Source organism: Oryzias latipes, chromosome 3 (assembly GCF_053564925.1).
Source record: "Oryzias latipes strain Hd-rR chromosome 3, Olatipes_Hd-rR_3.1".
Lineage (NCBI taxonomy): Eukaryota > Metazoa > Chordata > Actinopteri > Beloniformes > Adrianichthyidae > Oryzias > Oryzias latipes.
The window spans coordinates 2,191,407-2,203,909 of NC_136239.1; the positions used below are offsets into that span (position 1 = coordinate 2,191,407).

A 12,503-nucleotide genomic window follows, 5' to 3' on the forward strand; every position below is an offset into this window, starting at 1 on the left:
TAAAACCGACGTGTTTATTCTCTCAGAGACCAGTTTGCCGCCCAGAGTGAAAGTGAGAAACAAACACATCAAACGTTCACAAAACAAACGAAATAATCTCCATAAAACAGATCATTTAAGGCTTCTAAATGTCAAAAATAAATACACTAAAAGGCGTTTTTTGTAAAGGAAGAAGTTTTGAAGACATAAACTGAGTGGAATAAATGCTGAAAAAGCAGTGGTGCACGGCTCTGGGGGGCATTTAGACTAGAAATGTAAACTTCATTTGCTTCTGAACCCAAAGCAAAGATGTCATGAAAACCAAAGAACATGCATGTTCCAGCACGGCCAGAACCCAGAACCCATTCAATCCGGGCTCTCCATTCTTTATTTACATTCACTGTTGACTTCAATTCTCAAAGACTGCTTGGTTTGGTGCAGAAAACTGTGATTTCAACTGATCAAGGGTGGAAGAAAAAAGGATTTTGTCCATGATTTTTGGATTTGGTTTGGCGCCGTCTATAAACTCTGACGCTGAAGTTGATCCAAACAGCTGACAGGACACAAAGTTTGATCCCAAAGAGAAAGTCTCCGGATAAAAGACGTGTTCTCAGATTTTGAATTTACATTTCATCCTGAATTTAGCATCAGAATCAAACGGTTCAGGCTGAGCAGGAGCTGGTGCCGGTCATAACAGTCACTGATCTGTTGTTAAGCAGAAAGAAATCAAAAACAGTTCTTAAGTTACTGCTGAATGATTGAGCACCATCAGGTCACACACAGAGCTTCATTCTACCAAAAGTCTGCAGTCATCTTTGTAAAAGCATCTTTTCCAGTAACAATGAATAAATAATCCCCAGTGGACACACGTCAACACTTTCAGGCAAAGCAGACAGATCAAACTCAGATGGCATGATGGGAAGCAGTCCTCCTCCTCATCAGGATGAAGAGCAGGCCAACAGGAAGGCGGTGGGAGGACTCAGTGGGTTTTCCTCTTCCTGGAGCGGAAGCGTCTCTGTCTCTGCTTGTACAGATGTCTGAGGTTGATGAAGAGTCCTGAGAGGAAGCACAGCCTTCGTCAGAGTCCAGTGGAGTTTCTCACCAGACAAACATCCTAAAATGTTCCACTTGTTGGATTTGGGTCTGCACACTTTTAGTGGTGCTTTTCCAAACGCTTCCACTGAACTTCCCAAACTAAACATAAACACGTCAGTCAGGCTGTCGGCGCCACCAAATCAAACAACGACACAGATTAATATCAGTGCTGTCAAGCAATCACAATTTTTGATCAACTGATTGATCATGACCTGTAAATAATTCATCCGTTTTATTTGCTGTGAAAGGCATCAGTTTAATGTATTTTTTTAAAAATGTGTGATATTGTGAAACAGGAAAAGACCAAAATACAACCAAAACGTGGCATTCTGAAGTTCCCATCATAACACGGTTCCAACCTTTACTTTTATTGTGAATTCAGAGAAAATTACAGCAACCACAGACTTTGCTGCTTTATGGCTAATATTGTTGTCGGGATTGAGTCTCAAACATCATAAACAAATAAACAGTTCATCCTGGTCAATATTAAAGACTTCCCCAGAGTTGTGCTCTGTAATATCAGACCAGTGTTTTCAACCTTTTGTCAAGGTTCAAGTGTGCCTTGGCTGAAAAAAGTCCCGCGGCAACCAGCATCCATACATTAAAAAGGAGAAACTCATGTCTGTATTGATGTTCAGTCCCTCCATGACCTCACGGATATTTTTGTGATAATTGTGGCAGAAAAAGTTGGAAGTTGCAGCTGTTTTTTCTAAAAGTTGTAATAAAAGTTAAGTTAGTTTTCAGTGATAATTTTACCCTGATAGTTATTTTTCCCTCCAGTTTATTAACATGCAGTTTTATGTAACCTCACAAAAAAACAAATATCTTCTTTCTAGACAGTGATTTATTTTTTATGATCAAAGGCAACTGTAATTTTTGAAAAATTATATGATCACAATATGTTTGATAAATTTACACAAAAAGACTGACATTATATTTATGTTTTCTGTAGCTGCACTAAAGTGAACATGTTGAAGTTTTATTAGTTTTTTTTTTGTCTTAATCAAAGCTGAAGTCTTTGAAAACTTTAACAAAAATGTTTTATTTCTTTTTTGATGATTAAATTGCTTCAATTTAGTTTAATTGTGTCTGTTTCACCTTCATCCTGTTTCTTAAATGTTGTTCTTACTTCTTCTTAAGTTTAACATCTAAAATAATCCAGACGTTCTTAGAAAAGTGTTTCAGTCAGAAAGATGACTTGGAACAAACTCTGGGATGTTTGGCTGTTAAGAAACACAAACCTGGAAGGAGAACTAAACTATTGACCTCTGACCTCTGATTTCATCAAGAAGATTGAAAAACTGTTAAATGTGTGTTTGTTGTGGTTTAAGACGTTTAACAGGAAGACTCATTGTGCGCTGAGACGCTGTCACTTTAACCCAATGCATCATGGGAGATGTAGTGATGTCAGACAGACTCTCTTCTCTGAGCTTCATGGTTTTGTTCACTTGTTCCACGGTCTGACACCGGATTCTGTGGAAAGCTACACCGCTAAAGACGAGCTTTAGCTGGTATTTCTGTTGGAACTGAGAGACTTTATGAGCAGAATCAGAACAAGGAAGTGAAGACTTGAACCACTTCTGATTGGTCAGACTGATGACATGGGATTGAGCCTCCAAGAATGATTGGTGGAGACAGTTAAAGGGGCGGGACTTTTCCGAAAGCTGCGGCTAAATCACGGTACCGTCATTCTTATCAAAGTGTCTTAATAGAATCAAATAAACACAAAGAAAAAGTATTTTATGATCTTTCATATTCCTCACTACTCAGTGTTTTATCAGGGCCTGTTTGGATGAACACAGAGCTGATTTCCTGGAGATGGAAAATGTTTTTAGATCAGTGAATAGACAATTTCCCGCTTTTTTAACACCGGTTAAAAAAGGTTTAGTGAATAAAGTAGGACGAACAGAACAGACTGGTGATGAACTAAACAGATCATGCATTGCATTGTTTAATATATGTATGTACTGTTTTGTAAATATGTAATTTTATTTTTATCTTTTAGGGTGATTTTAACATCCACTCAGGGACTGCAGATGAAAAATAGCCCTTTGGCAAACTCTGGCATATTGACAGAAATGTTTATTAATATGCGCTGTCCCCCTATATTAAAGTAAAATAAAATAAAAATGCTGTGATCATCAGCTAATCTTGTAGTTTTCATGGGCAGATGAGGTCAGAGCCCTCCATGTTTGTAGTTCTTTTTGTAGTTCATATGTAGTTTGTAATTAAATTCTTTCTTTGAGGACAGGGATCCCTGGAACGGATTGACCTGAAAACTCACCTGCATCTGAATTTTGGGCCGACTCCAGTAGCGGCTTTAGGCACGGGCCGTACGGGTGATTGCCCAGGGCGCAAATTTAAAGGGGGCAGCGGCTCAGTGCTTGGGGAAACAAAAGGTAAATGGGGCTTTTCTACCTGCCCAAAGTGCTTTACAGTCACAGTCCCATTCACCCACTGATGGCAGCTCTACTGCCCAACACAGGTGCCAACCTCCCTCCAGAGGCAAGGTGGGGTTCAGTGTCTTGCCCAAGGAAACTTTGACACATGGGCGGGCAGGGCGGGAATAGAACATGGAATATTCCGATCGGAGTTCGACCGCCTTACCGCTGCACCACAAAAACAAATTTGCTGCACTTTTTTTCTTTTATTTTCTATTGGTTTTCTATCATCTATTACTGTAATTTCCGGATTATAAGGCGCTACTTTTGTCACACACTTTCAACCCTGCGGCTTATTCAATGATGCGGCTAATTTATGCATTAAAAAAAAAAATTAATGCATTTTTTCTAACGTCCACTAGGGGCGCTCGAGCAGAAAGGGTAATATATGTGTCGAGGAAGACGAATAGCACGAAGAATGAATAGCAGGAACAGACCCTCATCATGGAAAATGCAGGAAGAAACGCAGATGAAGCAGCTTTCAAGTTCAGAGCAATCGTTAAATCAGTGTGAATAAATCCACCATCACAAACGGGTTTGGAAAAGCCGGTCTGCTGCTGACGGAGAGGACAGAGCAAGAACAGGAGGGAATTTACCTCAGAGTGACACTGATGACAACGAAGGAGAGACTGAGAGAGAGAGGTGAAGAATGTCTGACGCTATTCCAATCCCACACTGAGGAGGAAGACTTCCATGGTTTCAGTGCACAGGAGGAAGATGAAGAAAGCTCTCAGTGACTTTTACGTTCATGTTTGTTAACCAGCCCTGTTGGTGCTGTTACTACCATGTTGCTGCCGCGTCACAGGCTCTGTTTGGAGTAGAGCTGTGACGGTGTGGGACTTTGGATGAAACAACAGGAGTCGCGGTGGATGGAGGTTTTTAGAGGATTTTTACTGTTGGTGTTGCACAAAATTAGAAAAATGTCAAATATGTTTGTAGTAATCAGTGATGAGTTCTATGATTTAGTTTGTAATGTTTTATAGACCTAAAAATGACATTCACAGTAATAGGTTTACAAATCCAATCCTCTGATCCGTTTCACAAAGACACACTCAGGACGTCACACACCAAGAAATGAACTGATTGTTAAAAATTATGCAGCAGTCCAGCTGTAAAAAAACGACAAAAGAGCAAGGAAACGAATGATTTGATTTATTTCTAATTATTAATATTTCCAGGTTTTGTTTTGTTCTGCAGCATCTTCATATTTGTATAATTTTGACATTTTATGGAGAGCAAAATGTTCAATGTTATTTAAGGTTTATCTAAATTTATTCTGGATTAGTATTCCTGTTTTTATTCATATTTGTGCTCAAATAGTTCAGTTTTAAAGGTTTAAAAGTTCAGCTTTAGTCTGTTCAGTAAATATTAATCTTGTTCGGCCCAAAACCTAAATGTGTTTTTGATTAAGTTTGCCCCCCTTTAATACGAATTTATAAAATTCATGCATTTTTCATATAAAATGGGCAAATAAAAAATAGGGAACACAAAAGGATGTGTGTGTGTGTGTGGGGGGGGGGGAGTTACCCATCTCACCCAGAAACATGAGGACCAGGTAAATCTGCAGCGTGTAGGAGAAGCTTAAGGAGCGGCCTCTGAAACCAGGAAGCGGGAGGCTGAACAGACGGGTGTCATCAAAGATGGGGAGGGACTGGATGACCGCCACCGCTGCAGGAAACACACACATCAGCAATGCAGACAAAACCGCCACCCCCTGCAGCAGGACGCCACAAACCTTCAGCGAGGACGGCGAGCGGGTACAGAGGGATCCACAGGTTGTATCTCAGCCACGTTAGGAGCTGCCACTCGGTGTCGATGTAGGCCAGCATGTAGAAGGGGTACCTGAAGATCTCGATGGAGCTCCAGGCGTAGAACACGAAGAAGACGATGGATCTGCTCTGCATCTCCTCCAGACAGCCAAAGATGACAAACAGCACCACGTTCCTCCCAGCAACCTGAGCAGAGAGAGAAGAGTTCTAACCAAAAAACCGGATCCGTGTTCCCAACGGAAAGGTCAAAGGTCAAGGCAAAGAGCTGCAGCATCAGCTGCTGCTTCACACCCAGGGGGAATCTGACAGCAAAGCCGTCTTTCCCCATCAGAGCCTCAATAATCAGCTGCCTGTTTTGAATTCATGTGACGACTAAAGGATGAAACTCCGTTTCCCAGCTGGTCGAAAATAAAATCCTTTCAGCAGTTTCAATCAAACGACCATCCATCAATACAATTCCTGACTCGGATTTTCCAAGAATTCAAACTACTTTTACTAAATTAAATACGATAAATAGTGATTTCACCATAAAATTCTTGGAAAAAAATAAAATAATAAAAACAAGATAAATAGTGATTTTGGGGCTGCTTGGTGGGGCAGTGGTTAGCGCTCTGGTTGGGGGGCCTGACCCAGAACATCAATGGGGGACCTTTCTGCGTGGAGTTAGCATGTTCTCCCCGTGCATGCGTGGGTTTTCTTCCTCCCAGCGTCCAAAAACATGCTTCACATGTTCAGTGGTCACTCTGCAGTGTCTGTAGGTGTGAGTGTGCGTGTGCATGGGTGTGTGACTGTGGCCCTGTGACAGACTGGTGACCCGTTGTGACGTTGCCACACATATTATGCTAAGCAGCTGTTAAGCTGTTAAGTATTTTATTATTATTATAAATAGCTGCTTTTTGTGCTAATGTTTCCTGGCCAGAGCTTTATTGGGACTTTCTGTTTCTAATGAATATTTGTAAACCTGGAATTAGCGGCTGAGTAGCTCGGTTGGTAAGGTGAGCAGCTACCATGCAGGAATCCAGGGTTCGATTCCCGGAGGGGAAGAAACAATGGTACTGGGGGCAATTACCATATCAATGGCGAGCAGTTAACATCACTCAGTGAGGCAAGGCCCTTAACGCTACCGCCTCCCGAGCGCAGTTCAGTTGCAGCTCACCGCTCCCCCAGGGGATGGGTCAAATGCGGAGAAGAATTTCCCCATTGAGGGATAAATAAAGTATACGAAAAAAAATTGCAGCCGGCGCCTTTAAGAAACAGGCGCCGTCTGGGAGGAGTGAGGCTGTTAATGACGCGAGGACAGCGAGGGAAAACACCTGCTGCTTTAAAAAAGGAAAAGACCGGAAGCAGCAGCAACACAAGGGGGGAGCCGTGTCTGAGGACTACGTTGGATGTCCCAGAGCCGCTCCGTTTTCAAGCTCCACATACTGGAGTATTTTTTCCCATTTCCTGGTAAACGGATTATGGCGGCCTTCAATGGCTGTGGCCTTCCCGGGCGTTGGCTGGGTCCTTCGTCGAGCGGCTAGGTCAGATGGTAACGGCTGTGAATTCGGACCAGTCTAGGCTTTAGATAGTTCCAGCTGTTAGATCGGCAAATGTCCTGTCGCCTAGCAACCGTGAGTCCCGAACAGAGAGGAGTCGTGAACCGGGTAAGGAGCTGGAAATGTTCCTGGTTTATTTCACCCAACTGTCAATCTCGGAGGAGTAATTACAAAAAGGTGTAATTATTTCCAACTACGAGTCCTGTTCCACAGTCCGCCATTGTTGTCAGAAAATCTTTGGTTTCAACCACAATGCATCTTGGGATATGGACAGCATAGAAGGAGACCCCCAATGAGTTCTATCACTACAGGAGACATCACGTGATTCCTCATGGGAGGAGAGCACCGCCATCTTGGTGAGGTCAAGTTACTGCTGCAGTGCAGCATGTGAACACATTTATTGCAAAATGCCAGTTCGTTGTGCAAGTATTAACTGCCAAAATCAGAGAAATTAGTCCATGAAGGAGGAAAGCAGAACATTTCACAGGTAAATACTATAATTTTTATCTTTCAATGCTGCAGGGGCTTCATTATTAGAACACATGTTTACATGCATGATGCTGCAGGGCTGTTATCTACGTGCTGCATGATGTACGGATAATTTGCTGTCGACATAAATCTACATTTTATTTTGCTAAACCTGTATACAGTATACTAGGACTAGGCTACTATAGTAACCTAGATTTATACATTTCTGACTCAGTGACTGAACTTTTCTGAACTTAGATTCAGACTTAAGGAAAAAGTGGACCGTAGCTATCACAAGAGCTAACCCAGATGGATCACTGTGGTACCAACTAGTAATACAGTCTGGATATGTTAGAAACATTTTTTGTAACCAGATTTTTATAAAACTGTTCGCTTGAAACCCAACACCATAGCATCTGTGTTACACAAACTGATCACTCACATGAATCAGTAAATATTGTTTTTCTTCTTTTTTTGTAAGGGTAAATGTCATGACGTCGCAGAGCAGAGTGCTGGGGGAGGGGGAGGTGAACTGACAGACACCGTGACAGTAAATCTGTTATTGACTTTTGTCTTAACATTATTTTTAAAAATTCTTGGTAATAATGTTTTTTGTAAGAAGTCCTGCAACTATGTATTTTTTATTAAAGTTTGAGGTTTTAAGGCTGCCTGTTTCTCTTATTTAACAACAACAAATGATGTCAATAAATGATATACATATATATTATATATACATGTATAAATATATATATAAACATAAATATATATATTATATAAAAGCTACTTAGATGCCACCAAAGGCTATAGAAATCATTGTCATGTGGGCGCTGTCGACCTCACCAAGATGGCGTAACGCTCCGCCACCGTCGGCCAGGCTTCTCAAGCGGGCGTGTCTCCTCTAGCGATATAACTCATTGGAGACACCAGACCATCCTTACAATCTGGAAAAAGGATGCATTCGTCTGCCGCATCTGAAGGAGTCGCTGAACTTGGACAGCACTTGTCGCGGCGCTGTGACCTAAGCAGCACAGGAAGAACGCAGCCCCCCGATTTGGACACGCCCACATACCTGTTTGTCACCGCAAGGCGACCAAAACATTATATTTTTGCTATGGAGATAAAACCAACAGAAAAGCCACCATTTTGAACAAAAAGTGTATTTTCCATGAATTTATCGTGTGCAGCTTTGAACAAGGTAACGGGGGGGGGCAAAAGGGGGGAGTGAGGGGCATGTGGCAGCCGCTCAGCCAGTGGGGGTGGGTCGGGGGCGAGGAAGGATAGCGCCTGAGGGCCTTACAGCTTTCAGATGAACCGTTTTTTTCCTTGCTAGGTTTGGTGAAACAGTTCTGGTTAAGCCCCTCCCCCCTCTTGATTGACTGAGGTAATTGGTTCTTTATGTAGTGTTGGTGTGTTTGACATTAGAGGCTCTGGGTTCTGATAAGTTTGTAAATGACCTGTTCTGGTTTCCCTGATCCGTGCAGCACAGAACCCAATAAGACCGGATGCTTACAGTGCTGCTGTTTGATGCCCAACATGTTAAGCAGGAATGATGGTTTTTCGATTCAAACAGAAGGAAAACTGTGTCGCTGAGAAACCTGGTTTGAATCCGTTTGCGGGGATGTTCTGAGACTCCTCCCCCTTCAGAGTCTTACCTGTATCATAGCAGGATATAGTCCTGTCTTAACCAGACCCAACAGGGGGTTCACCACCTCGAACACGGCCAGTATCTGACAGAAGTACATCATGTCCGCCGTGGTGTGGAACGTGTCGTAGAACGAGTCTGTGGAGGCAAAGACAGACGCCGTTAGCCGGCGTGGCACAAGCCTTCATCAATTCCTCCAATCATTTGCAAAACAAATTCTAGCTGCAGGTTCCCGTTTCTATTCAAATCAAATCTGTGAATCAACAAACCCACAAGCCCCTTCTGTCTGTCCGCTGGAGCTCCTGTTTGCTCGCTTTCACTGAACCATCATGCTGTTTGTGTTCGTCTCTTCTCAGCTTGTGCGTTCTCTAGACAATCGAAAACAGCAGCTCATTATTTCTCTGTCTTTACAATTTCAAAGCTGGGAAACTACAAAGCCCCGTCTCAACGCTGATGGAGGACACGCTGTCACAGTCTGAGATGTTTTCTCATCAGACTTCAGCCAAGCATTTTACTGAAAGTGACACTGCAACCAACTCACTGCAGGTGCAACCAGAATGCCTCTTTTTAGGAAACATTCAGTCTCCTCCAACAGTCCATGGGAAAAGCTACCTTCTGCTTCGTCCATCATGGCGGTTTTCTGCGGTCAAACATGGAAACGTCTGCAATGGTTTGGTTCTTCCTCCTGGAGTCTGAATCTGGATTTGTGGTGTTGCAGGGCTTAAGACTAGATCTTGGCACTGGTCGCACCGACGCGTTTACACGTTTTTCTTAGGTGCACCAGTACAGAGGTTTGGTGCACCCACCTTTTTGACCACGTTGCCTTTAACCCGCTGTCAATAAGGACTTGAAAATGAATGATTTAAAACCTGGGGAACAAAAAGTCCTTTATTTGAAACAAAGTTGTACAGGAATGATGTGAAAAAATTGGCGTATAAAGTCCCACTCCAATGAAATTCAGGCTTTTAGTATTTTTCAACATGTTCTTGTGTCATTTTTCTCATGATGGAGAACATTTATAAAAGAATTTTACATAAATGTCTAAAATACATTTCTGGGTATTTCTTTATTTAAACCAGGGCAAAAAAAAAAAGCTCAAATGTGTGACCCAAAAAGAAAAAGGAGTGGACCACAGTGTCCCTGCTCTGCTCCATTCTGATCATCCGCTGTCAGACTGATGGATCCATGAACGTCTCTGTTTTCCTGGTCTGAGCTGGAATCTGGATCAGAACTGGACGGAGGGAAAGCTACGATGTTGCTGCTATTTTTGTTGCAGCAGCAATGTTAGGTTGAAGTTGTGAGGGGCAGTAAGCTAGCAAGAGAGTGAGTAGACAAAGGAATCATGGGATATCAGCAGAGGGTTACACCAGTGCAAACAGTCCCGCCCACAACTCAGAGGTAATGACCTCCTGCTGCTCTGCAGGAACTACGTCCAAGTAAACAACAGTTTGCATAAAATGCATAATCATGATTTTAAGACCAATGGCAACACTTTAACAATGAACAAAAGTATAGTTTGCTTCACTGAGCTGAAATTTAAGCTAAAAAACTGGTGGTTGAAGGCGCTTCATCTCTAATAACTGTCAAAATGATGGACAAACGTCATCATCAGATCAGCGATATCCCATAATTCCTACTTTGTCCTGTTTCATCTTTGCCTCATTTTTAACATTTCATTTTGATTCTGAAAATTACTTTTGTTCTTTTTTGTTTGGATTTCTAAAACGTATGTCTTTTTAGTATTTGTTTTGCTTTTTTTATTGTTCAAATCAAATCAAACTTTATTTATAAAGCACTTTTCATATAAAAATATAACACAAAGTGCTTTACATTAAAACAACAAAATATAAAAACAAGCAAGCATTAATAAATAAATAAATAAATAATAGGGCCCCCCTCCCCGTACCTAGCCCCCCACGCCTTTCACACCTCCCACTCTCTAACTGATGGAAAATGACAATGAAAAATAGGCTGTAAAACATATGCTGAGCACAAAAACATGATGCGGGAAACGCTAGTAATTGGAACCTCCCCCCCTGTGAACAGCCGCATAGACAGCCAAATGAAACATCACAGGCGGGGACCGCTCCACCACAGCTAAGCGGTGATGCAGGTCCCCACCCAGAGCCGCAGCGGCTGAACAGCAGCAGTCCCAGAGGGAGAGGTTCCAGCTGAGGAAGCACCGGAAATAAAAATGAATAAAAATTGAGAATCAAAAAATAAACATATTGATAAAAACGATAAAACATTGAAATAAGGTAAATTAAAATAACACGTTAAAAATCAGGTTCAAGTTCATAAAACAAGATAAAATGGATAAAGAAATAAAATAAAAATAGAAAATACATATAGATAAATAACAATAAATTAATAAAAGTAGTAAAATAAATAAATAATAAATAAAAATTAGCTAAAAGCCAGGTTAAAAAGATGGGTCTTGAGCCTTTTCTTAAAAGTATCAATGCTCTCTGCGGCTCTCAGGCCCTCTGGCAGACTGTTCCACAAACGGGGGCCATAGTGCTGAAATGCAGCCTCTCCGTAGGTTTTAGTTTTTACAGTTGGAATGGTTAACAGACCAGTGCCAGAGGATCTCAGGGTCCGCGAGGGTTCATATCTTACTAAAAGATCTGATAAATAAGAAGGCGCAAGACCGTTAAGACATTTAAAAACTATTAAAAGTATCTTAAAATCAATCCTGAAGCATATGGGGAGCCAATGCAGGGATTTTAAAATTGGGGTGATGTGAGCTCGCCTCCTGGTCTTTGTAAGAACTCGTGCAGCAGAATTCTGGAGAAGCTGAAGGTTCCTAATATTTGTTTTTGGAAGACCAGCAAGCAGGGCGTTACAGTAATCAATTTTACTCATGATAAAAGCATGCATTAGCATCTCCATATTAGCAAGAGAGAGTAGTGGGCGGACTCTAGCCAGATTTTTGAGATGATAAAAACCAGTTTTAACCACCTGTTTTATATGGGGGATAAAAGTTAGCTTAGAGTCAAAAATAACACCCAGGTTTCTGACTGCCTCCGAATGACTTAAGGAAAGTTCCTGTAGCTTCAGAAACTGTTTCTCCCTCTTGGCTTCAGGACCAATAACTAAAATTTCAGTTTTTTCCTGGTTGAGCTGCAGAAAATTATTTGCCATCCATAATTTTACATCTAAAATACAGTTAAAAAGTGCTTCTATTGGTCTTGTGTCATCAGGAGACATAGCTATGTACAGCTGGGTATCATCAGCATAGCTATGAAAACTGATGTTGTGGCTCCTGATGACATTCCCCAGAGGAAGCATGTAGCATTGTTGTGGTCTTTCTGAGGTTTTTTCGTTGAGTGATTTGAACTTCAGGGCCTCCGTCAATCATGTCCCAATGACACCTAAATAACACGGCTTCTTGATATTCTGTAAATCATCAGCGCGATTCCTGTGACTCAGCTGACTCTGCCGCAGTTTCTTTCTGGCTTCACACCGACATGCAGCACATTACCAACGTATAGAGCTGCGGCACAACGCCGCTCTGCTCTGCTGATAAACCCGATTAATACTTGCCAACGGTGCAGTGCTGCATATCGGT

General features: G+C 41.8%; 1 protein-coding gene across 3 annotated transcripts in view; it reads right to left on the bottom strand.

Moving 5' to 3' along the window:
* LOC101155409 (very-long-chain (3R)-3-hydroxyacyl-CoA dehydratase) overlaps positions 1-12,503 on the bottom strand; it is a 27,297-nt gene continuing 14,794 nt past the window's right edge. For all 3 annotated transcript variants that reach the window (XM_020711151.3, XM_078944891.1, XM_078944890.1), the window contains exons 8-11: positions 8,943-9,070; positions 5,251-5,470; positions 5,052-5,183; positions 1-1,035 (exon numbers count right to left, since the gene is read on the bottom strand). In XM_020711151.3, coding sequence (XP_020566810.1) covers positions 959-1,035; positions 5,052-5,183; positions 5,251-5,470; positions 8,943-9,070 — 557 coding nt within the window. In that variant the 3' untranslated portion in view covers positions 1-958. The remainder of the gene's footprint in view (positions 1,036-5,051; positions 5,184-5,250; positions 5,471-8,942; positions 9,071-12,503) is intronic.